Source organism: Callorhinchus milii, unplaced genomic scaffold (assembly GCF_018977255.1).
Source record: "Callorhinchus milii isolate IMCB2004 unplaced genomic scaffold, IMCB_Cmil_1.0 Scaffold2, whole genome shotgun sequence".
Lineage (NCBI taxonomy): Eukaryota > Metazoa > Chordata > Chondrichthyes > Chimaeriformes > Callorhinchidae > Callorhinchus > Callorhinchus milii.
Window position 1 is genome coordinate 52,879,684 of NW_024704743.1, and position 27,759 is coordinate 52,907,442.

The 27,759-nt window shown below is 44.4% G+C and overlaps 1 protein-coding gene across 2 annotated transcripts; it reads left to right on the forward strand.

The window, feature by feature from the left end:
* On the forward strand, window positions 1–25,941 carry LOC103184851 (progranulin-like). 2 transcript variants are annotated; one of them, XM_042331934.1, is made up of 16 exons: window positions 37–65; window positions 1,128–1,240; window positions 2,963–3,103; window positions 3,714–3,962; window positions 5,076–5,330; window positions 8,058–8,309; window positions 9,795–10,046; window positions 11,477–11,728; window positions 13,164–13,415; window positions 14,925–15,176; window positions 16,590–16,841; window positions 18,279–18,530; window positions 20,047–20,298; window positions 21,920–22,162; window positions 23,995–24,249; window positions 25,253–25,941. In XM_042331934.1, the coding sequence occupies exons 3-16, from the start codon at window positions 2,963–2,965 to the stop codon at window positions 25,349–25,351; spliced, it is 3,258 nt and encodes a 1,085-aa protein (XP_042187868.1). In that variant the 5' UTR covers window positions 37–65; window positions 1,128–1,240; the 3' UTR covers window positions 25,352–25,941. The 2 variants fall into 2 exon arrangements, with proteins under 2 accessions (XP_042187867.1, XP_042187868.1); XM_042331933.1 differs by lacking the exon at window positions 1,128–1,240 and having other exon boundaries at window positions 1–65.
* Window positions 25,942–27,759: the final 1,818 nt, after the last annotated feature.

Genomic DNA, 27,759 nt, shown 5'->3' on the forward strand with positions numbered 1-27,759 from the left:
CAGAGGCAAAATTCTATAAACAGAGCCAGGTTGAATCAGGAGAGGAGGGGAAGAAAATTGGATAGGTGAGAATAAACTTTACAAGACTTTCACTGTTACTAAAACATTCTGAATAAATAGAAGTGCAAGCATAGTAGCTAGATGGTTATTTATAAAATCTTACTCATTATTTTAAGTGCTTTGAGTCACTACCCTATATGAAGGGCAATGTATGATTGCTAATTCTTGCTGTTGTAGTCAGCCATTTGCTGGGTGGTTTGTTGTCATTATTGTTGATATCAATCTGAAATGTGATACAGTATTTGGTTGCAACTATCCTTGAAAAAGAAAAACTTTTTCTTAGAAAGAAAGAAATTGCATAATTCAATTGATCATACCACACTGAGATCTAGTTTTAACCCATTACTGCCAGGGTGTTCAAGGAATCTCTTTCTCCCTGGGTTGTCTGGTTCTAAATATCTGTTTAATGAATACTGTTCATTCCCCGCAATCTTGTATTTGTTTTACCATATAAGATAGGGATAAATAAATTCAGCTGAACAGAATCCCATCACTTTGCTTCAGAGTATCCAAACGAAAGTATTACGTTTTTCTTACGTTGATGGAAATTTCCATTTGTCTGGTATAGAGCGCAAACTCTCTCCCTGTAGGAACGCATTTTGCTTACTTAGTCTTACAGAGTTTAGGCGCAAAATGGAATTGCATTAACTCCCAAAACTATTTTGTAATTCCTGAATGTCTGCTCTTAAACATTCCCGCTTGTTCTCCAGCGAAGTGCTTGGTTACTTATACATGTGCCTGTTCCTACTAATTTATATGTTACTAGAATGTAAGGAAAACATATTCAAATTGCACAGAATTTTGCATGCCTTCTGAAACCCTGCCTATTTCAGCTAAAATCAATAGTAATAACAATATCAAGAGGGGGATCAAAATTGAACTGCAGGAACATTTCGATGCTTTGGTTTGAATTTTAACAAGAATGCATCTTAAATTGTTGCACAATTCCTATTCGTCTTTCAAAATAAATGTCTTAATCGAGAAGTGCACAGAATTTCTACTAGCCAATCAATTGACATACCCAAGCAAGATTTCTTTTCCCCGCTTCCCCTTTGTTCACTGTTAAGGGCATTGGCTGCCGACATTCACTTCATCATTCATTCTCTAAATGAGTCACAACCGAAACTGCGAACACTTTATAAGTTGAGTTTCTTCAAGGGCAATCTTGCAAGCATCTGCAGTAAGTATTGCTCTTGTATACTTTCGATGTAACTAGCCTTGTTTTAGCACATTTAAGTAGCTCTCACATTTTATTCAAGATAATGCAAAACAGGTATCTACAACAACAAGATAACAAGATTTCATTTATAGAGCGCCTTTCACGACGGGAGGACGTCCCAAGGCGCTGCACAGTTGGGTCAGGACCCGAGCAGGGGGGAAATGGTCAGGGTGAGGGAAGGGAAGGGAGGGAGCGAGGAGGGGGTAGAGAGTCGAGAGGGGAGCTGAAGGCTCGGTCAAAGAGAAAGGTCTTGAGACCGGCCTTGAAGGAGGAAAGGGAGGAGGCGGCGAAGGCACTGGGGATAGAGTTCCAGAGCCTCGGGGCTGAGAGGCTGAAGGCCCGGCCACCGATGGTAGGGCGGTTGGGGCGGGGGATGTGGAGCAGACCGGAGCCGGAGGAACGGAGGGTACGGGCAGGTAGGTAGGGGGATAGTAGATCAGAGAGGTAGGAGGGAGCGAGGCCGTGAATGGCCTTGTAGGTGAGGATGAGGATCTTGAATTCGATCCTCTGGGGGATGGGGAGCCAGTGGAGGCGAGCGAGGGTGGGAGTGATGTGGTCCCGAAGCCTGGTGTGGGACAGTACACGAGCTGCAGAGTTCTGAATGACCTGCAGCTTGTGGAGGGAGGTGCCGGGAAGGCCGGCGAGGAGAGAGTTCCCATAGTCCAGCCTTGAGGTGATAAAGACGTGGACCAGTGTTTCAGCATCTAGTAATAACTGCTGAAAAATTATTTATATTGTATTTAGTAATTGAGCTACATTTTACACCATGAGCTTAACCTGCCATCAGCTACCAGGGAACAAGCCTAACCTGTACCATGGGTATTTTATCCTCCTTATCTTTTCCTCGTTGATGCAAGGTATTCTTTAACAGTTCTGCCATTTCCTTATTATCAATTATAGTTTTCCCTGCAGCTGTTTTTAACTGAACCACCTCTTATTTTACCACTTTCTCTTAATATATCTGTAAAACCTTTTACTGTTACCTTTGATATCATCTGCAAGCTTTTTTTCCATTTTTCCCTTATTGTTTGCTTTGTTGCTCACTAGGCAGTGTTGTCAATCCTCTGCCTTTCTATTTTCATTTTCTGTTTTGTACGCCTTTCTCTTTTTGTCTGATGTTTTCCTTTACTATTTTTCTACAAAAAAGTTTAACTTTTGTTTGACACCCAAAAGTTCCACCTCTGTCATTTAGGGGTATGTATTTAGCTTGCATCTTGTTACAATTACAACTTTAAATATTTTTCACATGTATTTTTGTCAACTAACATTGCATCCCATTTAACTGTCAACTATTCCTTTTTCACACCTTCAAGATTAGCTTTGTTTAAATTTATAAACATAGTCTGTGTCCTCCCCTTCTTTTCAAACACCGTATTAAGTTCAATTAGCCTAACCACCATAGCATTAATCATATCTGGTTTGTTAAGAATCACCAAATCTAGTAGTACCTGCCCTTGTAGGTTCAAAGACATACAGTTTTAGAAAACCTATCCTATACGCATTCCAAAAATGTACCGCCCTTATTACTAGTGCTGCTGTAATATTCCCCGTTTATATAATGATCATAGTTACCCTAATAACTACCTTACTTTGCTGCATCCTTCTCTGATCAGTTCCTATATCAAATGCAAGGATTATTATTATTATTGTTATTATTGATATTATTATTGTTATTTCATTCAGATGTTTCTACTGGTAACAATTCTGTTGTTGAGGGAAGTGGTTTCTGGAGCAGTGCTATGCCCAGATCAAAGTCAATGCCCGGAAGGAACAACATGCTGTCTGATGCAAAGTAGTCAATATGGCTGCTGTCCGGTTCCAAAGGTATGTCATAAATGTCAGGTACAAAAGCAGAACTGGATTGGGTGTCAGTGAGACATGTCTCAATGCATTTAAGAGGAAACTCAATCTTTACATAAGAGGCAGAGGGAAATATAGGGGAAGGCTGGGAGGGGGAAATCAGATTGAACTATAAACACTAGCATGAACTACATGCCAAAGAGATTGTCCTGGAAGATGGATGTCTTCAAATGATTACCTAACATTTTGTTCATATGTGCCAAATAGCCTGTTTGGTGGTCATTCTTCTTGACAGAGACCCTGCCTGGACTTCTTAAATTTAGGCAAATATTGGAGTCTAATCTTTTAACAGGATTTTTTATTTAATTATTTAGAGATCGTATCACAGATAAGTATTTTTCATTGGTCCCATCTTTTACACACTTATCCATTCCTAGGTTCCTAAACTTTTTTCATTCTTGCCCGATTAAATAAAAAAGATTTAGCAAATAATATTTTGATCTTCAGCAAATGAAATTCTAAAGAAAAATCACTGTAATTTTTGTTAATTACAAAAGACGATTATATATGGAAAGAATATTTGTGTTTTTAAATGTGTTGACATGCTAATTTACTACCTACTATACATTTTCAGGGTGTTTGTTGTTCAGACCATCAGCATTGTTGCCCACAAGGGTATAACTGTAATAATGAAACGTGTGTGAAAGGAGGTCTTAGCATTCCTTACATCAACAAGATCCCTGTCTTGGAGAGATTGATTGCTCGCAACAGCATTGAGAGCCACAGCACAAAAGTATTCTGTGATGCCATTCATTACTGTCAAGGAGGAAATACATGCTGCAGGAATCGAACTGGAGAATGGGCTTGTTGCGGTTATCCTCAAGTAATTACCTTACATTTGGTTTATGTGTATAACATATTGAGTGGGTTAAAAGTACAGAATATCCTAATTGTCCAATATTTGCTTAGATTGGAAAGAAAGCATACCATCCATCTATTTTCATTATATACTGACTTGTACATTCATTGCGAAATATGTTGCTCTCTTTACATGATGCACTGTTAAAACTGGCCTTCAGATATTCAAAACTAAGTAGTCACTGCAGCAAACGAGAGTCTAGTTGTATTTAGATCTGCACACACAATATGTTTGTCAACTGTAATCTAATCTATAGATTCTTACCAGCAATTTGCAAAAGACCATCAACACAAAAATTCTGTCTTTGTGCTGATTACAGAATAAATAAACAAGGAGATTACACAAGGAATATAATTTGATCAAGAGGTCCAGATGATAATTGAAAGGGATTAGACCTTTCAAGTAATTTAATTGCATCTATATCTTGTTTTACTTTCTTTATCCCAGCAGGTAGTTAGCTCACTGATATGTGGAATTCTCTGCCCTAGAAACTGTAGAAATGGAATTGATAGGGATTTAAAAACAAATTATAGACAGATACTTGAGTAGAAGTATTAATGGTTTTGGTGAAAGGACAGGACATTGTGTGTTAGCTTGACTTGGTGGAAGCACTCTCGTCTCTGAACCAGAAGATTGTGGGTTCAAGCCCCACGTCAATACTTGGAATCCCATAGTCTAAGATGACAATTCAATGCACTGCATTGTTGTAGGTGCTGTCCTTCGGATGAGACATTGAACCGAAGTCCCATCTGTCTGTTCAGGTGAATGCAGAAGATCACATTGCACTATTCAAAAAGAGAAGGGAATTTATTCTGATGTCCTGGCCAACAATCCCCCAAATAAAATTGGTCACTCGCTCCATTGCTGTTTGTGGGACATTGTAAACTGGCTGCCGCGTTCTGCCCATAAAATATACCAGTGAATTAAATTACCTTTGTTCCGATTTTATCTACTCTTTTAATCCTGGTTATATCCTGCTCCATGGGTATGGCCCTTCAACTAGGTTGACCAATAAACAAAATGTTAGAATATTGCTACAGTAATTATTAACTTTCAATTTATTTCTTATCGATTTAGGCTACTTGCTGTGCTAATGGCCTAAACTGCTGTCCTAATGAATTCACCTGTGAAATCTCTGCATCAATTTGTACACAAAATGGTCTCAAAATCCCAATGGAAACAAAGAAACCATCACAAAAGATAATAAGTCTGAGCAGCAGTGTGAGCAGTGACAGCTCAGCTGTTAAGTGTGATAGTGTGCATTCCTGTCCAGATGGAAACACTTGCTGTCGACAAAACACTGGACATTGGAGCTGCTGCCCCCATCCTCAGGTAGGTTACAATCTCTCCAGTTTAAAATCACACTGTGCAATGCCAGTGATCTCAGTATTCAAATTGCCTTTCAGTTTCTACACCTGATGCTAGGTTTGCAAATATTTGCTCTCATAGAAACTCTGACAATTAACTCGGCTATCAGTCGCCTGGTGACTGGAACTGTTTCATTTCCCCCCAACTGCTTCTGTGGTATCACCTTGTGGTCAAAAGAATGGCATTTCCCCCAACACAAAGTGACCTCAACAACCAAGGAGTTAGTATCCATTTTCAACAATAGCATCTAAATCAAGTGCTTAAGGTGCCTAACAGTGATCTAGTGTGCATTAAAGTTACAATAATGCATTATATGTAAGATAAGAACTGACAATAAAATATGATATTGTCAAATTTCAGTTTTTTACAGCTAAAGCTACTGCCATAGTGAGACTTGTTATTGGTGATTACTTCACTTTACATAAATGAATCATAAGTATTATAGAAAGAGGGTGGGGGCAGAGTGGCACAAGGCCCACCGCCAATAGTGGGGAAGCGAGGCGGGTGTTGTGAAACAGGTCGGAGCCCGCTGAGCGGAGGGAGCGAGCAGGATGGTACGGGGTTAGGAGGTGGCAGAGGTAGGGGCGAGCAAGACCATGGAGGGCTTTGAAGGTGAGGACCAGGATCTTGAACTGTATCCTCTGTGTGATGGGAAGCCAGTGGAGTTGGGTGAGGATGGGTGTTATAGGGTCACCGAGTCTGGTGCGGGAGAGGACATGGGCTGCAGAATTCTGGATGATCTACAGCCTATGGAGGGAGGAGTTGGGGAGGCCAACAAGCAAGGAGTTTGCATAGTCAAGCCTCGATGTAATGAAAGCGTGTATGAGAGTTTCAGTGGCCTGTGGAATGAGACAGTGGCGGAGCCGGGCGATGACGAAACACATCTTCACACCATAAATGTGAAGATGTGTTTCCTCACCGCCAGCTATAAGTGAGTGTTCTCCAGCTTGAAGGTATGACCTCTGGTTCTGGAATAACAATAACAACAGCAAATTAGATTTGTATAATGTCTTTCATGTCGGAAGGACAACCCAAGGCGCTAGACAGAGGGATTTGGACCCAAGCAGGGGATTGGGAACAGTTGGGGTGGAGGGCAGGGATGGTAGGGATAGGAGGGTGCCAAAGGCACGCTCAAAGAGGAGGGTTTTGAAACAGGCCTTGAAGGAAGCAAGAGAGGGAGCGAGACAACAGCAACAACAACAGCTTGCATTTATATAGCGCCCTTCACTCCAGGTAGGGTCCCGGAGAGCTTAGCATTGGCGGACTCTGACCCCGAGAAAGACGGTTGGCGCAGTCAAGCGTAGGTGTGATGAATTTGTGGAGGGTCTCAGCAGCCTGAGGGGAGAGGCATTGGTAGAGCCAGGAGATGTTGCGGGGTATGGGGAGGCAAAATGGTTCATGGCACGAATATGGGGTATAAAGGATTGATGGCTTAGAGAGTACCAAAGAGGCAAAGTGACTGTGGGCTGGAGTTCAAAAAGATGTGAGCAGAGAGGCTAAAGGTCCGACCGCCGATGGTGGGGCAGGCTGGTCATGGATGTGATGAGCAGAGGGAGCTAACAAGTTGATAAAGGGTTAGCAGGTCACAAAGGCAGGGGAGAGCAAGGCCGTGGAAGGATTTGAAGGCAAGTATGAGAATTATTAACTCTATCTTCTGGGGGATGGGGAGCCAGTGGAGCTGGGCGAAGTGGGGGTGTGATGGTGTTACAGAGCCTTGTGCAGGATAGGAGATGAGCTACAGAGTACTGCATGATATGCAGCTTGTGGAGGGAGGATTGGAAGCAGTGAGGTTGCACAGTTAAGCCCATATGTGATGAATGTGCGGATGAGTGTCTCGGCCGACTGAGGGGAGAGGCAGTGGCAGAGAGAGGCGATATTGCGGAGGTATGGAGAGGTAGAATGGGACATGGCATAGATGTGGGACATAAAGGACTCAGGGCTTGCAGCAAAGCCTTCCATGTGCTGAATACGTGGTGATAATGTTGAATGTCCCCCAGAGCGTGAGCATGGAGCAGTTTGAAGGTGACGACCAGGATCTTGAACTGTATCATCTGTGTGATGGGAAGCCAGTGCAGTGGGGCGAGAATGTGGTGGTAGGGTCACGGAGCCTGGTGCGGGAGAGGACAAGGGCTCCAGTGTTCTGGATGATCTGCAGCCTATGGAGGGAGGAGTTGGGGAGGCCGACAAAAAAGGGGTTTGCGTAGTCAAGCCTCGATGTAATGAAAGCGTGTATGATGGTTTGGGCAGAATGAAACAGTGGCGGAGCCGGGTGATGAGGAAACACATCTTCACCCCATAAGTGCGAAGATGTGTTTCTTCACCCCCAGCTATAAGTGAGAGTTCTCAAGCCAAGCCTTCGCTTTGTTCTCTTGCAGCAAAGCCTTCCATGTGCTGAATATGTGGTGATAATGTTGAATGTCCCCCAGAATTTCTTGGCAAATCAACTTATTTATTCTACAGCAGTTTATTTTCCTCGTGAAATCTATTTCACTATTGTTGATGTTCTGACCGCAACTCGGCTGTCAGTCCTCTGGTGATTGGAATTGTTTCCTTTCCCTCAACTGCAATTGTTTCCTTTCCCTCTACTGAAATATCAACTTCCTAGTTCAGTGACAATTGCCATTGGTGACTACTTTACTTTACACAAATGAATAATAAGTAAGTAATTCTACATTTCTGGTTTCTATTTAGACTGTCTGTTGTTTTGCTGGAACAATGTGCTGTCCCAAAGATTACACAAGTGGTGTTTCCACTTCATCCAGAGCAATGAATGGCCTGAGCATTCCACTGGTGAGCATGATATCTGCAGTGGAGTCAGCTCTGAGCACCAGTGTGAGCAGTGACAGCTCAGCTGTTAAGTGTGATAGTCTGTATTCCTGTCCAGATGGAAACACTTGCTGTCGACAAAACACTGGACATTGGAGCTGCTGCCCCCATCCTCAGGTATGTTACAATTTCTCCCGTTTCAGAACATATTGTGCAATACGAGTAATCTCAGCACTCAAGTTGCCTCTCTCTTTCGACTCTTCATGATGTTATGGTAAATCTGACAATCTTCTCTCCTGTGAGAAATCCGTCTGGACCTCTCTTAATGAATGCAATACAGTTGACATTTAAAGGACAAAGGTTGCAGAGTTCTGGTTGGTCATCTCTTGGAGGGCAGAGATGGAGAGTCTGGCAAGCAGGGTATTAGTGCAGTTAAGCATCGACTTGATGAAAGCGTGGATGAGGGCCTTGGTGATCCCTTGGGAGTGTGTACTATTTGCACAGATAACATCACGGGAGAGTTTGTTCCATGTGACTACCGCAACCACAAACAACAACAACAAAGTTACAATTGTATAGCGCATTTCGCATCGGGAGGACGTCCCAAGGTGCTGGATAGACGGAGTTGTGGACCCGAGCTAGGGTTCGGGAATGGGGAGGGCGGAGGGCAGGGGGCAAGCATGGAGATCGAAAGAACGGTCGGAGAGGAGGGTCTTGAGATGGGTCTTGATGGAAACAAGGGAGGGGGCGAGGCGGAGGGACTGCAGGATGGAGTTCCAGATGGTGGGAGCAGAATGGCAGAAGGCCCACTCGCCAACAGTGTGGCGAGCGAGGAGGGCGATGTGAAGCAGGTCAAAGCCCACTGACCTGAGAGATCGAGCAGGATGGTAGGGTGTTAGGAGGTCGCAGACGTAGATGGGAGCGTGAGCATGGAGCAGTTTGAAGGTGACGACCAGGATCTTGAACTGTATCATCTGTGTGATGGGAAGCCAGTGCAGTGGGGCGAGAATGTGGTGGTAGGGTCACGGAGCCTGGTGCGGGAGAGGACAAGGGCTCCAGTGTTCTGGATGATCTGCAGCCTATGGAGGGAGGAGTTGGGGAGGCCGACAAAAAAGGGGTTTGCATAGTCAAGCCTCGATGTAATGAAAGCGTGTATGATGGTTTGGGCAGAATGAAACAGTGGCGGAGCCGGGTGATGAGGAAACACATCTTCACCCCATAAGTGCGAAGATGTGTTTCTTCACCCCCAGCTATAAGTGAGAGTTCTCAAGCCAAGCCTTCGCTTTGTTCTCTTGCAGCAAAGCCTTCCATGTGCTGAATATGTGGTGATAATGTTGAATGTCCCCCAGAATTTCTTGGCGAATCAACTTATTTATTCGACAGAAGTTTATTTTTTTCGTGAAATCTATTTCACTATTGCTGATGTTCTGACCCCAACTCGGCTGTCAGTCCTCTGGTGATTGGAATTGTTTCCTTTCCCTCAACTGCTTCTGTGGTATCACCGCGTGCTCCAAACAATGGCTCTTCCCCAATACAAATTGTTTCCTTTCCCTCTACTGAAATATCAACTTCCTAGTTCAGTGACAATTGCCATTGGTGACTACCTTACTTTACACAAATGAATAATAAGTAAGTAATTCTACATTTCTGGTTTCTATTTAGACTGTCTGTTGTTTTGCTGGAACAAGGTGCTGTCCCAAAGATTACACAAGTGGTGTTTCCACTTCATCCAGAGCAATGAATGGCCTGAGCATTCCACTGGTGAGCATGATATCTGCAGTGGAGTCAGCTCTGAGCACCAGTGTGAGCAGTGACAGCTCAGCTGTTAAGTGTGATAGTGTGTATTCCTGTCCAGATGGAAACACTTGCTGTCGACAAAACACTGGACATTGGAGCTGCTGCCCCCATCCTCAGGTATGTTACAATTTCTCCCGTTTCAGAACATATTGTGCAATACGAGTAATCTCAGCACTCAAGTTGCCTCTCTCTTTCGACTCTTCATGATGTTATGGTAAATCTGACAATCTTCTCTCCTGTGAGAAATCCGTCTAGACCTCTCTTAATGAATGCAATACAGTTGACATTTAAAGGACAAAGGTTGCAGAGTTCTGGTTGGTCATCTCTTGGAGGGCAGAGATGGAGAGTCTGGCAAGCAGGGTATTAGTGCAGTTAAGCATCGACTTGATGAAAGCGTGGATGAGGGCCTTGGTGATCCCTTGGGAGTGTGTACTATTTGCACAGATAACATCACGGGAGAGTTTGTTCCATGTGACTACCGCAACCACAAACAACAACAACAAAGTTACAATTGTATAGCGCATTTCGCATCGGGAGGACGTCCCAAGGTGCTGGATAGACGGAGTTGTGGACCCGAGCTAGGGTTCGGGAATGGGGAGGGCGGAGGGCAGGGGGCAAGCATGGAGATCGAAAGAACGGTCGGAGAGGAGGGTCTTGAGATGGGTCTTGATGGAAACAAGGGAGGGGGCGAGGCGGAGGGACTGCAGGATGGAGTTCCAGATGGTGGGAGCAGAATGGCAGAAGGCCCACTCGCCAACAGTGTGGCGAGCGAGGAGGGCGATGTGAAGCAGGTCAAAGCCCACTGACCTGAGAGATCGAGCAGGATGGTAGGGTGTTAGGAGGTCGCAGACGTAGATGGGAGCGTGAGCATGGAGCAGTTTGAAGGTGACGACCAGGATCTTGAACTGTATCATCTGTGTGATGGGAAGCCAGTGCAGTGGGGCGAGAATGTGGTGGTAGGGTCACGGAGCCTGGTGCGGGAGAGGACAAGGGCTCCAGTGTTCTGGATGATCTGCAGCCTATGGAGGGAGGAGTTGGGGAGGCCGACAAAAAAGGGGTTTGCATAGTCAAGCCTCGATGTAATGAAAGCGTGTATGATGGTTTGGGCAGAATGAAACAGTGGCGGAGCCGGGTGATGAGGAAACACATCTTCACCCCATAAGTGCGAAGATGTGTTTCTTCACCCCCAGCTATAAGTGAGAGTTCTCAAGCCAAGCCTTCGCTTTGTTCTCTTGCAGCAAAGCCTTCCATGTGCTGAATATGTGGTGATAATGTTGAATGTCCCCCAGAATTTCTTGGCGAATCAACTTATTTATTCTACAGCAGTTTATTTTCCTCGTGAAATCTATTTCACTATTGTTGATGTTCTGACCGCAACTCGGCTGTCAGTCCTCTGGTGATTGGAATTGTTTCCTTTCCCTCAACTGCTGTTTCCCCTCTAACTGAAATATCAACTTCCTAGTTCAGTGACAATTGCCATTGGTGACTACCTTACTTTACACAAATGAATAATAAGTAAGTAATTCTACATTTCTGGTTTCTATTAGACTGTCTGTTGTTTTGCTGGAACAAGGTGCTGTCCCAAAGATTACACAAGTGGTGTTTCCACTTCATCCAGAGCAATGAATGGCCTGAGCATTCCACTGGTGAGCATGATATCTGCAGTGGAGTCAGCTCTGAGCACCAGTGTGAGCAGTGACAGCTCAGCTGTTAAGTGTGATAGTGTGTATTCCTGTCCAGATGGAAACACTTGCTGTCGACAAAACACTGGACATTGGAGCTGCTGCCCCCATCCTCAGGTATGTTACAATTTCTCCCGTTTCAGAACATATTGTGCAATACGAGTAATCTCAGCACTCAAGTTGCCTCTCTCTTTCGACTCTTCATGATGTTATGGTAAATCTGACAATCTTCTCTCCTGTGAGAAATCCGTCTAGACCTCTCTTAATGAATGCAATACAGTTGACATTTAAAGGACAAAGGTTGCAGAGTTCTGGTTGGTCATCTCTTGGAGGGCAGAGATGGAGAGTCTGGCAAGCAGGGTATTAGTGCAGTTAAGCATCGACTTGATGAAAGCGTGGATGAGGGCCTTGGTGATCCCTTGGGAGTGTGTACTATTTGCACAGATAACATCACGGGAGAGTTTGTTCCATGTGACTACCGCAACCACAAACAACAACAACAAAGTTACAATTGTATAGCGCATTTCGCATCGGGAGGACGTCCCAAGGTGCTGGATAGACGGAGTTGTGGACCCGAGCTAGGGTTCGGGAATGGGGAGGGCGGAGGGCAGGGGGCAAGCATGGAGATCGAAAGAACGGTCGGAGAGGAGGGTCTTGAGATGGGTCTTGATGGAAACAAGGGAGGGGGCGAGGCGGAGGGACTGCAGGATGGAGTTCCAGATGGTGGGAGCAGAATGGCAGAAGGCCCACTCGCCAACAGTGTGGCGAGCGAGGAGGGCGATGTGAAGCAGGTCAAAGCCCACTGACCTGAGAGATCGAGCAGGATGGTAGGGTGTTAGGAGGTCGCAGACGTAGATGGGAGCGTGAGCATGGAGCAGTTTGAAGGTGACGACCAGGATCTTGAACTGTATCATCTGTGTGATGGGAAGCCAGTGCAGTGGGGCGAGAATGTGGTGGTAGGGTCACGGAGCCTGGTGCGGGAGAGGACAAGGGCTCCAGTGTTCTGGATGATCTGCAGCCTATGGAGGGAGGAGTTGGGGAGGCCGACAAAAAAGGGGTTTGCGTAGTCAAGCCTCGATGTAATGAAAGCGTGTATGATGGTTTGGGCAGAATGAAACAGTGGCGGAGCCGGGTGATGAGGAAACACATCTTCACCCCATAAGTGCGAAGATGTGTTTCTTCACCCCCAGCTATAAGTGAGAGTTCTCAAGCCAAGCCTTCGCTTTGTTCTCTTGCAGCAAAGCCTTCCATGTGCTGAATATGTGGTGATAATGTTGAATGTCCCCCAGAATTTCTTGGCGAATCAACTTATTTATTCTACAGCAGTTTATTTTCCTCGTGAAATCTATTTCACTATTGTTGATGTTCTGACCGCAACTCGGCTGTCAGTCCTCTGGTGATTGGAATTGTTTCCTTTCCCTCAACTGCAATGTTTCCTTTCCCTCACTGAAATATCAACTTCCTAGTTCAGTGACAATTGCCATTGGTGACTACCTTACTTTACACAAATGAATAATAAGTAAGTAATTCTACATTTCTGGTTTCTATTTAGACTGTCTGTTGTTTTGCTGGAACAAGGTGCTGTCCCAAAGATTACACAAGTGGTGTTTCCACTTCATCCAGAGCAATGAATGGCCTGAGCATTCCACTGGTGAGCATGATATCTGCAGTGGAGTCAGCTCTGAGCACCAGTGTGAGCAGTGACAGCTCAGCTGTTAAGTGTGATAGTGTGTATTCCTGTCCAGATGGAAACACTTGCTGTCGACAAAACACTGGACATTGGAGCTGCTGCCCCCATCCTCAGGTATGTTACAATTTCTCCCGTTTCAGAACATATTGTGCAATACGAGTAATCTCAGCACTCAAGTTGCCTCTCTCTTTCGACTCTTCATGATGTTATGGTAAATCTGACAATCTTCTCTCCTGTGAGAAATCCGTCTAGACCTCTCTTAATGAATGCAATACAGTTGACATTTAAAGGACAAAGGTTGCAGAGTTCTGGTTGGTCATCTCTTGGAGGGCAGAGATGGAGAGTCTGGCAAGCAGGGTATTAGTGCAGTTAAGCATCGACTTGATGAAAGCGTGGATGAGGGCCTTGGTGATCCCTTGGGAGTGTGTACTATTTGCACAGATAACATCACGGGAGAGTTTGTTCCATGTGACTACCGCAACCACAAACAACAACAACAAAGTTACAATTGTATAGCGCATTTCGCATCGGGAGGACGTCCCAAGGTGCTGGATAGACGGAGTTGTGGACCCGAGCTAGGGTTCGGGAATGGGGAGGGCGGAGGGCAGGGGGCAAGCATGGAGATCGAAAGAACGGTCGGAGAGGAGGGTCTTGAGATGGGTCTTGATGGAAACAAGGGAGGGGGCGAGGCGGAGGGACTGCAGGATGGAGTTCCAGATGGTGGGAGCAGAATGGCAGAAGGCCCACTCGCCAACAGTGTGGCGAGCGAGGAGGGCGATGTGAAGCAGGTCAAAGCCCACTGACCTGAGAGATCGAGCAGGATGGTAGGGTGTTAGGAGGTCGCAGACGTAGATGGGAGCGTGAGCATGGAGCAGTTTGAAGGTGACGACCAGGATCTTGAACTGTATCATCTGTGTGATGGGAAGCCAGTGCAGTGGGGCGAGAATGTGGTGGTAGGGTCACGGAGCCTGGTGCGGGAGAGGACAAGGGCTCCAGTGTTCTGGATGATCTGCAGCCTATGGAGGGAGGAGTTGGGGAGGCGACAAAAAAGGGGTTTGCATAGTCAAGCCTCGATGTAATGAAAACGTGATGGTTTTGGCAGAATGAAACAGTGGCAGAGCCGGGCGATGAGGACACACATCTTCACCCCATAAGTGCGAAGATGTGTTTCTTCACCCCCAGCTATAAGTGAGAGTTCTCAAGCCAAGCCTTCACTTTGTTCTCTTGCAGCAAAGCCTTCCATGTGCTGAATATGTGGTGATAATGTTGAATGTACCCCAGAATTTCTTGGCAAATCAACTTATTTATTCTGCAGAAGTTTATTTTCCTCGTGAAATCTATTTCACTATTGCTGATGTTCTGACCCCAACTCGGCTGTCAGTCCTCTGGTGATTGGAATTGTTTCCTTTCCCTCAACTGCTTCTGTGGTATCACCTCGTGCTCCAAACAATGGCTCTTCCCCCAATACAAAGTGTCCCCAACAACCAAGGACCAGGTTCCCGCTTTCAGCAATGGGGTCTAAATATCAACTTCCTAGTTCAGTGACAATTGCCATTGGTGACTACCTTACTTTACACAAATGAATAATAAGTAAGTAATTCTACATTTCTGGTTTCTATATAGACTGTCTGTTGTTTTGCTGGAACAAGGTGCTGTCCCAAAGATTACACAAGTGGTGTTTCCACTTCATCCAGAGCAATGAATGGCCTGAGCATTCCACTGGTGAGCATGATATCTGCAGTGGAGTCAGCTCTGAGCACCAGTGTGAGCAGTGACAGCTCAGCTGTTAAGTGTGATAGTGTGTATTCCTGTCCAGATGGAAACACTTGCTGTCGACAAATCACTGGACATTGGAGCTGCTGCCCCCATCCTCAGGTATGTTACAATTTCTCCCGTTTCAGAACATATTGTGCAATACGAGTAATCTCAGCACTCAAGTTGCCTCTCTCTTTCGACTCTTCATGATGTTATGGTAAATCTGACAATCTTCTCTCCTGTGAGAAATCCGTCTAGACCTCTCTTAATGAATGCAATACAGTTGACATTTAAAGGACAAAGGTTGCAGAGTTCTGGTTGGTCATCTCTTGGAGGGCAGAGATGGAGAGTCTGGCAAGCAGGGTATTAGTGCAGTTAAGCATCGACTTGATGAAAGCGTGGATGAGGGCCTTGGTGATCCCTTGGGAGTGTGTACTATTTGCACAGATAACATCACGGGAGAGTTTGTTCCATGTGACTACCGCCACCACCAACAACAACAACAAAGTTACAATTGTATAGCGCATTTCGCATCGGGAGGACGTCCCAAGGCGCTGGATAGACAGAGTTGTGGATCCGAGCTAGGGTTCGGGATTGGGGAGGGCAGAGGGCAGGGGGCAAGCATGGAGATCGAAAGAACGGTCGGAGAGGAGGGTCTTGAGATGGGTCTTGATGGAAACAAGGGAGGGGGCGAGGCGGAGGGACTGCAGGATGGAGTTCCAGATGGTGGGAGCAGAATGGCAGAAGGCCCACTCGCCAACAGTGTGGCGAGCGAGGAGGGCGATGTGAAGCAGGTCAAAGCCCACTGACCTGAGAGATCGAGCAGGATGGTAGGGTGTTAGGAGGTCGCAGACGTAGATGGGAGCGTGAGCATGGAGCAGTTTGAAGGTGACGACCAGGATCTTGAACTGTATCATCTGTGTGATGGGAAGCCAGTGCAGTGGGGCGAGAATGTGGTGGTAGGGTCACGGAGCCTGGTGCGGGAGAGGACAAGGGCTCCAGTGTTCTGGATGATCTGCAGCCTATGGAGGGAGGAGTTGGGGAGGCCGACAAAAAAGGGGTTTGCGTAGTCAAGCCTCGATGTAATGAAAGCGTGTATGATGGTTTGGGCAGAATGAAACAGTGGCGGAGCCGGGTGATGAGGAAACACATCTTCACCCCATAAGTGCGAAGATGTGTTTCTTCACCCCCAGCTATAAGTGAGAGTTCTCAAGCCAAGCCTTCGCTTTGTTCTCTTGCAGCAAAGCCTTCCATGTGCTGAATATGTGGTGATAATGTTGAATGTCCCCCAGAATTTCTTGGCAAATCAACTTATTTATTCTACAGCAGTTTATTTTCCTCGTGAAATCTATTTCACTATTGTTGATGTTCTGACCGCAACTCGGCTGTCAGTCCTCTGGTGATTGGAATTGTTTCCTTTCCCTCAACTGAAATATCAACTTCCTAGTTCAGTGACAATTGCCATTGGTGACTACTTTACTTTACACAAATGAATAATAAGTAAGTAATTCTACATTTCTGGTTTCTATTTAGACTGTCTGTTGTTTTGCTGGAACAAGGTGCTGTCCCAAAGATTACACAAGTGGTGTTTCCACTTCATCCAGAGCAATGAATGGCCTGAGCATTCCACTGGTGAGCATGATATCTGCAGTGGAGTCAGCTCTGAGCACCAGTGTGAGCAGTGACAGCTCAGCTGTTAAGTGTGATAGTCTGTATTCCTGTCCAGATGGAAACACTTGCTGTCGACAAAACACTGGACATTGGAGCTGCTGCCCCCATCCTCAGGTATGTTACAATTTCTCCCGTTTCAGAACATATTGTGCAATACGAGTAATCTCAGCACTCAAGTTGCCTCTCTCTTTCGACTCTTCATGATGTTATGGTAAATCTGACAATCTTCTCTCCTGTGAGAAATCCGTCTAGACCTCTCTTAATGAATGCAATACAGTTGACATTTAAAGGACAAAGGTTGCAGAGTTCTGGTTGGTCATCTCTTGGAGGGCAGAGATGGAGAGTCTGGCAAGCAGGGTATTAGTGCAGTTAAGCATCGACTTGATGAAAGCGTGGATGAGGGCCTTGGTGATCCCTTGGGAGTGTGTACTATTTGCACAGATAACATCACGGGAGAGTTTGTTCCATGTGACTACCGCAACCACAAACAACAACAACAAAGTTACAATTGTATAGCGCATTTCGCATCGGGAGGACGTCCCAAGGTGCTGGATAGACGGAGTTGTGGACCCGAGCTAGGGTTCGGGAATGGGGAGGGCGGAGGGCAGGGGGCAAGCATGGAGATCGAAAGAACGGTCGGAGAGGAGGGTCTTGAGATGGGTCTTGATGGAAACAAGGGAGGGGGCGAGGCGGAGGGACTGCAGGATGGAGTTCCAGATGGTGGGAGCAGAATGGCAGAAGGCCCACTCGCCAACAGTGTGGCGAGCGAGGAGGGCGATGTGAAGCAGGTCAAAGCCCACTGACCTGAGAGATCGAGCAGGATGGTAGGGTGTTAGGAGGTCGCAGACGTAGATGGGAGCGTGAGCATGGAGCAGTTTGAAGGTGACGACCAGGATCTTGAACTGTATCATCTGTGTGATGGGAAGCCAGTGCAGTGGGGCGAGAATGTGGTGGTAGGGTCACGGAGCCTGGTGCGGGAGAGGACAAGGGCTCCAGTGTTCTGGATGATCTGCAGCCTATGGAGGGAGGAGTTGGGGAGGCCGACAAAAAAGGGGTTTGCATAGTCAAGCCTCGATGTAATGAAAGCGTGTATGATGGTTTTGGCAGAATGAAACAGTGGCGGAGCCGGGTGATGAGGAAACACATCTTCACCCCATAAGTGCGAAGATGTGTTTCTTCACCCCCAGCTATAAGTGAGAGTTCTCAAGCCAAGCCTTCGCTTTGTTCTCTTGCAGCAAAGCCTTCCATGTGCTGAATATGTGGTGATAATGTTGAATGTCCCCCAGAATTTCTTGGCGAATCAACTTATTTATTCTACAGCAGTTTATTTTCCTCGTGAAATCTATTTCACTATTGTTGATGTTCTGACCGCAACTCGGCTGTCAGTCCTCTGGTGATTGGAATTGTTTCCTTTCCCTCAACTGCAATTGTTTCCTTTCCCTCTACTGAAATATCAACTTCCTAGTTCAGTGACAATTGCCATTGGTGACTACTTTACTTTACACAAATGAATAATAAGTAAGTAATTCTACATTTCTGGTTTCTATTTAGACTGTCTGTTGTTTTGCTGGAACAAGGTGCTGTCCCAAAGATTACACAAGTGGTGTTTCCACTTCATCCAGAGCAATGAATGGCCTGAGCATTCCACTGGTGAGCATGATATCTGCAGTGGAGTCAGCTCTGAGCACCAGTGTGAGCAGTGACAGCTCAGCTGTTAAGTGTGATAGTGTGTATTCCTGTCCAGATGGAAACACTTGCTGTCGACAAAACACTGGACATTGGAGCTGCTGCCCCCATCCTCAGGTATGTTACAATTTCTCCCGTTTCAGAACATATTGTGCAATACGAGTAATCTCAGCACTCAAGTTGCCTCTCTCTTTCGACTCTTCATGATGTTATGGTAAATCTGACAATCTTCTCTCCTGTGAGAAATCCGTCTAGACCTCTCTTAATGAATGCAATACAGTTGACATTTAAAGGACAAAGGTTGCAGAGTTCTGGTTGGTCATCTCTTGGAGGGCAGAGATGGAGAGTCTGGCAAGCAGGGTATTAGTGCAGTTAAGCATCGACTTGATGAAAGCGTGGATGAGGGCCTTGGTGATCCCTTGGGAGTGTGTACTATTTGCACAGATAACATCACGGGAGAGTTTGTTCCATGTGACCACCGCCACCACCACCACCAACAACAACAAAATTACAATTGTATAGCGCATTTCACATCGGGAGGACGTCCCAAGGCGCTGGATAGACGGAGTTGTGGACCCGACCTGGGGTTCGGATTGGGGAGGGCGGAGGGCAGGGGGCAAGCATGGAGTTCGAAAGAACGGTCGAAGAGGAGGGTCTTGAGATGGGTCTTGATGGAAACAAGGGAGGGGGCGAGGCGGAGGGACTGCAGGATGGAGTTCCAGATGGTGGGAGCAGAATGGCAGAAGGCCCACTCGCCAACAGTGTGGCGAGCGAGGAGGGCGATGTGAAGCAGGTCAAAGCCCACTGACCTGAGAGATCGAGCAGGATGGTAGGGTGTTAGGAGGTCGCAGACGTAGATGGGAGCGTGAGCATGGAGTAGTTTGAAGGTGACGACCAGGATCTTGAACTGTATCATCTGTGTGATGGGAAGCCAGTGCAGTGGGGCGAGAATGTGGTGGTAGGGTCACGGAGCCTGGTGCGGGAGAGGACAAGGGCTCCAGTGTTCTGGATGATCTGCAGCCTATGGAGGGAGGAGTTGGGGAGGCCGACAAAAAAGGGGTTTGCATAGTCAAGCCTCGATGTAATGAAAGCGTGTATGATGGTTTGGGCAGAATGAAACAGTGGCGGAGCCGGGTGATGAGGAAACACATCTTCACCCCATAAGTGCGAAGATGTGTTTCTTCACCCCCAGCTATAAGTGAGAGTTCTCAAGCCAAGCCTTCGCTTTGTTCTCTTGCAGCAAAGCCTTCCATGTGCTGAATATGTGGTGATAATGTTGAATGTCCCCCAGAATTTCTTGGCAAATCAACTTATTTATTCTGCAGAAGTTTATTTTCCTCGTGAAATCTATTTCACTATTGCTGATGTTCTGACCCCAACTCGGCTGTCAGTCCTCTGGTGATTGGAATTGTTTCCTTTCCCTCAACTGCTTCTGTGGTATCACTTCGTGCTCCAAACAATGGCTCTTCCCCCAATACAAAGTGTCCCCAACAACCAAGGACCAGGTTCCCGCTTTCAGCAATGGGATCTAAATATCAACTTCCTAGTTCAGTGACAATTGCCATTGGTGACTACCTTACTTTACACAAATGAATAATAAGTAAGTAATTCTACATTTCTGGTTTCTATTTAGACTGTCTGTTGTTTTGCTGGAACAAGGTGCTGTCCCAAAGATTACACAAGTGGTGTTTCCACTTCATCCAGAGCAATGAATGGCCTGAGCATTCCACTGGTGAGCATGATATCTGCAGTGGAGTCAGCTCTGAGCACCAGTGTGAGCAGTGACAGCTCAGCTGTTAAGTGTGATAGTGTGTATTCCTGTCCAGATGGAAACACTTGCTGTCGACAAAACACTGGACATTGGAGCTGCTGCCCCCATCCTCAGGTATGTCACAATTTCTCCCGTTTCAGAACATATTGTGCAATACGAGTAATCTCAGCACTCAAGTTGCCTCTCTCTTTCTATATCTGATGCTAGGTTTGCATATATTTGTGTGCTGAGTGGAATGGATCCTTCTTGTCATTATCACCAACCACTTGTCATCAGTCTCAATTTGCACAAATATTTGTGATTTACTTTATTCTTTTCATTGATGGAGTATGTTCATTCTGTATGTCCACATAAGCATATCACCATTGCTTTCATGCTAGAAATGAACGCTTACTCAATTAATCCACTTTACATTCTGTGAAGCACTGTGATGTAACTCAATAACATGACAAGGTGCTATATCAAATGCAAGTATTTTTTTATCATCCAGTCATGTTCTATAACCTCTTTTCTGAAACATCTCTTTTACAGGCTGAAAACTCTTAATTCCTAATTTTTGACTCTGTCAAAAATTGATTGTGAGATATAAAAAGTCTGTTAAAAATTGTTTTCCCCGATTAGGACACTTGCTGGAGCTTCAGAAAATATTTGGCCTGATTTATGTGTAGCTAGAATGCTTCCTCACACTTTAATGAATCTTATGGCACAATACACCAAAGTATCCCATTCATTGTAGAATCATAGAAAATTTACAACAACAAGATTACATTTGTGTAGTGCCTTTCACGTCGTGAGAGCATTCCACAACCGAATTCTTGGAATGAAAAAAATGGCCCAAGCTTTCCTTTTGCTCTTCTTTTGAATGATTCTTCCTGCCATAATTTTTTCCCAATTTGTAGCAAACCGTATTAGTTGATAGCTCTATTGCTTCTGGGTCAGAAGATTGTGAGTTCAAGCCTCATGTTAGGACTTTGAATACACATCTACGCTAACGTTTCAGTACAGTACTGTGGGAGTACTGCAGTGTTATAGGTGTCATTCTTTGGATGACATGGCCTATCTACTGAGAAGACAAAATAATTTGTATTTGAACACATCAGACTCCATTATGATGATTTGAATCTGTAAAAGGAGACTGTATATTATATGGGTCCACATACGACAATGGCCACCAGTTCATGCTTCCACATTGTTGTTGTGTTAGCTGAGTGGTCAGCACAGATCACCCTTGTAAGCATTTCTGTCAGTTGCTGACTTGCTGTGACAGATGCTTTCTCTGAAGCGCTCTGAGACACTATCCGGCATGAAGGGCACTGTATAAATGAACGTTGTTGTTGTTTCTGTATCTGCGCAATATGGACGGGAAATCAGACAGGCATTGTCATAAGCTCAAAGTGTAATACACTTTTGGTGTATTACAAATCTATGATATGCCAGGCAACTGTGTGGACCCACAATAAACTGTTTTGTGGTGTAATTAGGTCTAACTAAATATAAGAAGTTTTTTTTTCAAAAAGTCTCATTTCCTGTTAACTCTATTATCTATTTCCAAAACCATTCCACAAACTGAAATGATTCGCTTCCAGCTCAGTAATATTCTTTTACAACACAAGGGGCTTCTCTGTCCAAATTTCATTCAAGTTCTGCTTGAAACATTCTTCAATATAAGAAGTTTTTGCTATATTGTGTTATGATTTACCACCAAACACTTACTCTATTGTGTGTTCCTTTCCAGACTGTGTGTTGTTTTGGTGGCACACGATGCTGTCCCAAGGATTTTTCTACTTTGTTCAAGACATCAAGTAGTCTGAGCGTTCCAGTTAACAGGATGAAACCTGTAATGGAGATAAACGCTTTGAGCATTCAGTTTAACAGTGGCAGATCAGTCACATACTGTGATAATCTGCATTACTGTTCTGCTGAAAATACATGTTGCAGACTGCCTAGTGGATCTTGGGGATGTTGCCCCATTCCTTCTGTAAGCTCATTTTATTAATACCATTTAAGAGTTAAGATTTGAGGCAATGTTTTGCTTTTATTTTTGGATCACAGTGACTACGGATCTTGCTGATTAGATTTATTTCAAAAACTGATTATATTATTTAATTGTCTTCTTCGGTCATATTATACGAATGATTATTTGTTTTTTAAACAAGATAGAATCGTACTTTCATCAATTTTTCAGTAAATGTTAGATCTCAGACTAAAGGTTGTTTACAAAAGGAAATGAATTACTGTCAAGGGTATAGAACATTGGGAAAACCTGCTTTCATTTATATATGCATTGTATATTTACAGTTTCTTAGCATGTTAATCTCACACAAGTAATCAATGTGTAGTCCTGTAGCTTAGTGGTTGGAACATTCGCCTCGCAAGGGGGAGGACCTGGGTTTGATTCCTGGGCATGGCGAAACATTGCGCAAGTTTCCTTATTCCACACATGGTTTACCAAGCCATGAATAGGAACTCTGTGCTGGAAGATTCTATGATAAGTAACAAAACAGATCTTTGGCAAGGTAGTGAATTGGCATCATTTGCACAATGAAATTACAAAGCACAGGTTAGTAACAGCGATTTCATAAATTGTGAGCTCTTCATAACATTAATCTTAAGAAGAAGCAGAGAAAGGAAGTGAGTCATTTGCTTAGAGACAATATGAACAATTGAAAGTTGAGGAAAGCAATCTCTATCTAGTGGATGGCTGCAAAGCATTGGAAGAACCCTGGTAATAGCATACCAGGTTCAGGGATCTGTCACTGGGAGAAAAAGTCACATCCATACAAATTGTGTGTGGAATTCCCTCGGTAATAAACATATCAACAAAGTGGGCTTACAATGGGAATTTCTCACCCAATGTGCTTTAACAGTAAAATTAGGAGCCAAAAAAGTTATTCACCAGAGGAAAATCAGATACTAAAATATGTGAATATATTTCAAGAAAACAAATATCAAACATTTTACACATTCTCAGTGATAAGATGGTTTAGAGGGTATGATGTATTTTGTAACAGATTTTGCATTTGTGTGCATTGGTTATTTGCTGGCTGGCTCTACTGCTCAAATAACATGAGCTATTCATCAATAGGGCAATGTCAAAGAAGATGCTTGAATATCACATGGCACAGCATAAATACGGCATCAGTAAAGATGACAAAATTAGCCCTAGCAGATAAGGGAAATCTATGGTCTAGCTAGGGAATAAACTAGACCTACAGACAATACATCTTTCAGATTTAAATTCTGTTTTGCTGATTTCAGCTTAAGCAGCAGTTGAAGTACTACAATTAACCTATCTCCCTGGCTTAGGAAGGGAATAAAATAGACACAGCTCCTGATTGATATCTAAAAACGTGTAAGTATCAGGAGAAGATAGGATACTGCTAGATTGTGATGACTTCCAAAGATCCTGTCTATCCTCATGGTCCCAGCTAACAAAAGTATAATGGGCCATTTGGGAGAGGTACAGGAAGTTCCTTTGGAATGATATCCAGGAATCGGGAAACTAAGTCAATGCCTTCAGGGAAGGAGCTGAGAAAATTGGAGGAAAAAAATTGGAGGTGAAGACAAATGCCTATTGAAAAGAAGATGACAGAATAATTGCTAAAATCCAGTAATGAACTCTCATTGGTGTTCTACGATTTTAAAAATTGCTGTCCTAATGAAAAGAATTGCTTCAGATAGCCTGGAGATGTCTTTAGGTTCTGTTGCTTTTCTTTAATTTATATTACAGGCATGTAGTGAAAACTAAAACTAATTTTAGCAACACATGTTACCGATAAAATAATCCTCTCTATCTCTGTTTCTAACCAGGCTACATGTTGTAATGATGGTGTGCACTGCTGTCCTCATGGCATGAATTGTGATGCAGAAAATTCCTTCTGTACAACGGATAGTATCCGTATCCCATGGTTCAACAAAAAACCTGCACTCATCGCAACAGACGTTGTCAATAGTGTTGGTCGTGATAGTTCGGTGGTCAACTGTGATAAGACATATTTTTGTAAAGATGGACTGACCTGTTGTCCAACGGCTATGGGAAGATGGGGATGTTGCCCATTTCCTAATGTAAGTTATTATTTAGGCCACAAGATGTACACTTGTTTAAAGTATTGTCCTTCTATCTCAGTCCTTTGAAACTGAAGATTAATGCTTTCAATGGAGTCTTCAAAAGGGGTATTAGTGTTAGTGATAGCATACATAAGATTAGAAATGAGCTTGAAAAAGGTAGCAGAACAAGAGGACACAGAACAAGAGGACACAGGTTCAGCACCTCAAAAGGCAATTTCAGGGCAGGCATTAGGAAATATTTCTTTACCCAGAGGGATGGGAACCGGTTACTATAAAGAGTAGTTGAGATAAGGGCACTGGACTCATTTAAGAAAGGGCTTGATACTGAAGTGGAAGGATGGCAATCTTGTGATCTTGGATGATTAAACCCTATTGTCTATCTAGGAAAGGAAGCATTCGAGATACCTACTCATAAGAAATAGCTGAAAACATTATACTGCATCTTGACAAAAAAAATCTTATTCCAAGACAAATATAGCTCTTTGCAATGCTGGGATTGAAATTTTCAGAAAAAAATCAATGTGGTAAATATGATGTGACAAATACTGCATGTAAATAACCTAAAATCTAGAAATTTGAGGATTGCTTTTCAAAATCAGATCTATTTTCACTGGAACAGAAAGGAAAAACAGATTTTCAAAATACTGAATACTTGTTTTGAGAGGATAGATAGTAAAGGTGAATAATGGGGCAGAAATGCAGAATTATCACTTGGAAAAAATAAGGCAAATGTGGAAAAAAATCACACTGAGAAAATGTTGGAATATGAAATGGTTTGTTACAATTAGCTTTTAAAACCAGCCTAGTAAAACTAAAACACAATAATATTTAAAAGTGAATTACATTTATATTTGAAGAGAGAAAAAGTATAAAAGCTTATGGGAAAAGACAGAGAACTAGGAGTGGAGTACTGTACATATTTCTAGCCTTGTGTGCTGGATTATTATTTTTATTTTATAACTAACAGTTTATAGTAATGTTATCTGTATTTTTCTCTTAGGGTCAATGTTGTAAAGATAAACAAACCTGCTGCCCTCGGCACTACAAATGTAGTGGGGGTCCCAAAACAATGACCTGCAAATGGAAAATCTGGAACTAGATCTCATCGGTTGGAAATACTGAAGAGTTTGAAAACTTTTGATGGATTTTTCATTAACTTTGCTTTACTTCACGGTCATGTTTGCGTTAAATGTTGGAATAAATTATCCTTACATTTACATTTTACATTTACAGTTTTAACTTACATTTGATTTAATAATAATAGTGATCCTTGCATTTGATATAGCGCCTTATCAAGTCTTCGAAACGTCTCAAAGCGCTTCACAGAATATACTGTGAAGTGAATTGACTGTATATTTTGTGGGCATTTATATCTAGAGGATGTCTCAAAGTGCTTCACGGGATATACTTTAAAGTGGAGTAACTGCTGTATTTGTAGGCTTGGTGCAGATTCAAATAATTGCTTATATCTGACTTTATTTGACTTTTTATAAACCTGGCATTTCAGAAATCAGAAAATTAGTCATTTAAAAATGTTGCTTTGCTAGAATTGTCTTTGAAATACACAATCAGATTTTCTAACTTTAACAGTGCTACAATAATTTTCTCTTTTGAATTAAGTGATTGATTACAGTTGAAAACGTCTATCTCTAAATTGTCTATTAAATCTGTGTTACTGATGATGTACAATGATGTATTTGACTTGGTTTGTTATTTATATATGTTGACTATTTTGGGGGAATGCTTTGCTCCTGGATTATGCTGTTAAACTTCCTAAATATTTATAGTAGCTTCATAGAATACAGAAATTGTTATTGCTAAAATAATATTCCTGGGTGGGAGGAAGGAGAAGCTTGAATCCAACAGCAACAACTAATATAGCACCCGCCACACAGGGTAGCATCTCAGAGTGCCTAACAGTGGTGGAGTCTGACTCCCTGCCGGGTGGGGGAGTTGGCCGTAAGCACGGTCAAAGAGGAAGGTTTTCAGGCAGGACATGAAAAAAGGGAGAGAGGAGGTAAGGCTGAATGAGGGAGATTGAGGGAGATTGTTCCAAAGTTTTGGGGCTGAAGGTGCGACCTCTGATGGAGGGGCGGAGGGCGCGAGGGACGAGCAGGAGGCCGGTGCCAGTCAAGCGGAGGCGCCAGGTGGTGGATTGGGGAGTGAGCATGTCGGAGAGGTAGGGAGGTGCCAGGGAGCGAAAGGACTTCAACATGAGTGTGAGGAACTTGACGTCGATCCGTTCGGTGATGGGGAGCCAGTGCAAGTTGTTGTTGTTGGTAGGTCCCACAAAACACCCACCCGCTTTACCCGGGATGTCCTCCCAACATGAAAGGCGGGTGTGGTATCAAGTGTCGGGATTCCAGATAAGATCGGTCAGTCGGTGGGGTTGCTCACTCCCTCGCCCACTCATTCCACGGCTGTTCGTGGGGGACACTGCTGTGCGCAAGTTGGCTGCCGCATTTTGCCCGCATGAGACACGCAGACACTACACTTTACAGTGTGTCCTGTGAAGCGCTTTGAGACGTCTCGAAGACATTGATGAGGCGCGATATCAAATGCAAGGATTATTATTGTGGGTGTTGTTGTTGTTGTTGTTGTTATGGGGTTGGGGGGGGGGCCTTTGCTCCTGTGGGAGCAGTGCGACTCCTCCCCCTGGTTACGGGGACGCGGCCGTTGCCAGGGCTGGGGGTGGGGGCGGGGGCGGGGCGGAGGCAACAAGGGGCTTTGGGATTGGTCAGCTTTTGATAAGCGTTACCAGGACTACAGGTTAGCGCGTGGGACAGAGAGCAGTCGGTCGGTGCTGGTGGGGGTTGTTGTGTGGGTGAGAGAACCATTCAGAGAGAGAGAAAATCACAGAGAGAGAAAAGGTCAGAGACAGACAGACAGACACACACAGACAGACAGACACACACAGACACACACAGACACAAAGACAGACAGACACACACAGACAGATACACACAGACACACACAGACACACACACAGACAGACACACACAGACAGACACACAGACAGACAGACACACACACACAGACACACACACAGACAGACACACACAGACACACACACAGACAGACACACAGACACACACAGACAGACAGACACACACAGACACACAGACAGACAGACACACACAGACACACAGACAGACAGACACACACAGACACACAGACAGACAGACACACAGACAGACACACAGACAGAAACACAGACAGACACACAGACAGACAGACACACACAGACAGACACACAGACAGACACACACAGACACACAGACAGACAGACACAGACAGACACACAGACAGACAGACACAGACAGACACACAGACAGACACACACAGACACACAGACAGACAGACACACACAGACACACAGACAGACACACACACACAGACACACACAGACAGACAGACACACAGACAGACAGACAGACACACAGACAGAAACACAGACAGACACACAGACAGACAGACAGACAGACACACACAGACAGACACACAGAC

Excerpts from the sequence above, each read along its gene's own strand:
- LOC103184851 (XM_042331933.1), top strand. The coding sequence starts at position 2,963 with ATGTTTCTACTGGTAACAATTCTGTTGTTGAGGGAAGTGGTTTCTGGA. Across the intron at positions 15,177-16,589 it reads GCTGCTGCCCCCATCCTCAG|ACTGTCTGTTGTTTTGCTGG; the intron begins GTATGTTACAAT and ends GTTTCTATTTAG. Across the intron at positions 24,250-25,252 it reads GATGTTGCCCATTTCCTAAT|GGTCAATGTTGTAAAGATAA; the intron begins GTAAGTTATTAT and ends TTTTTCTCTTAG.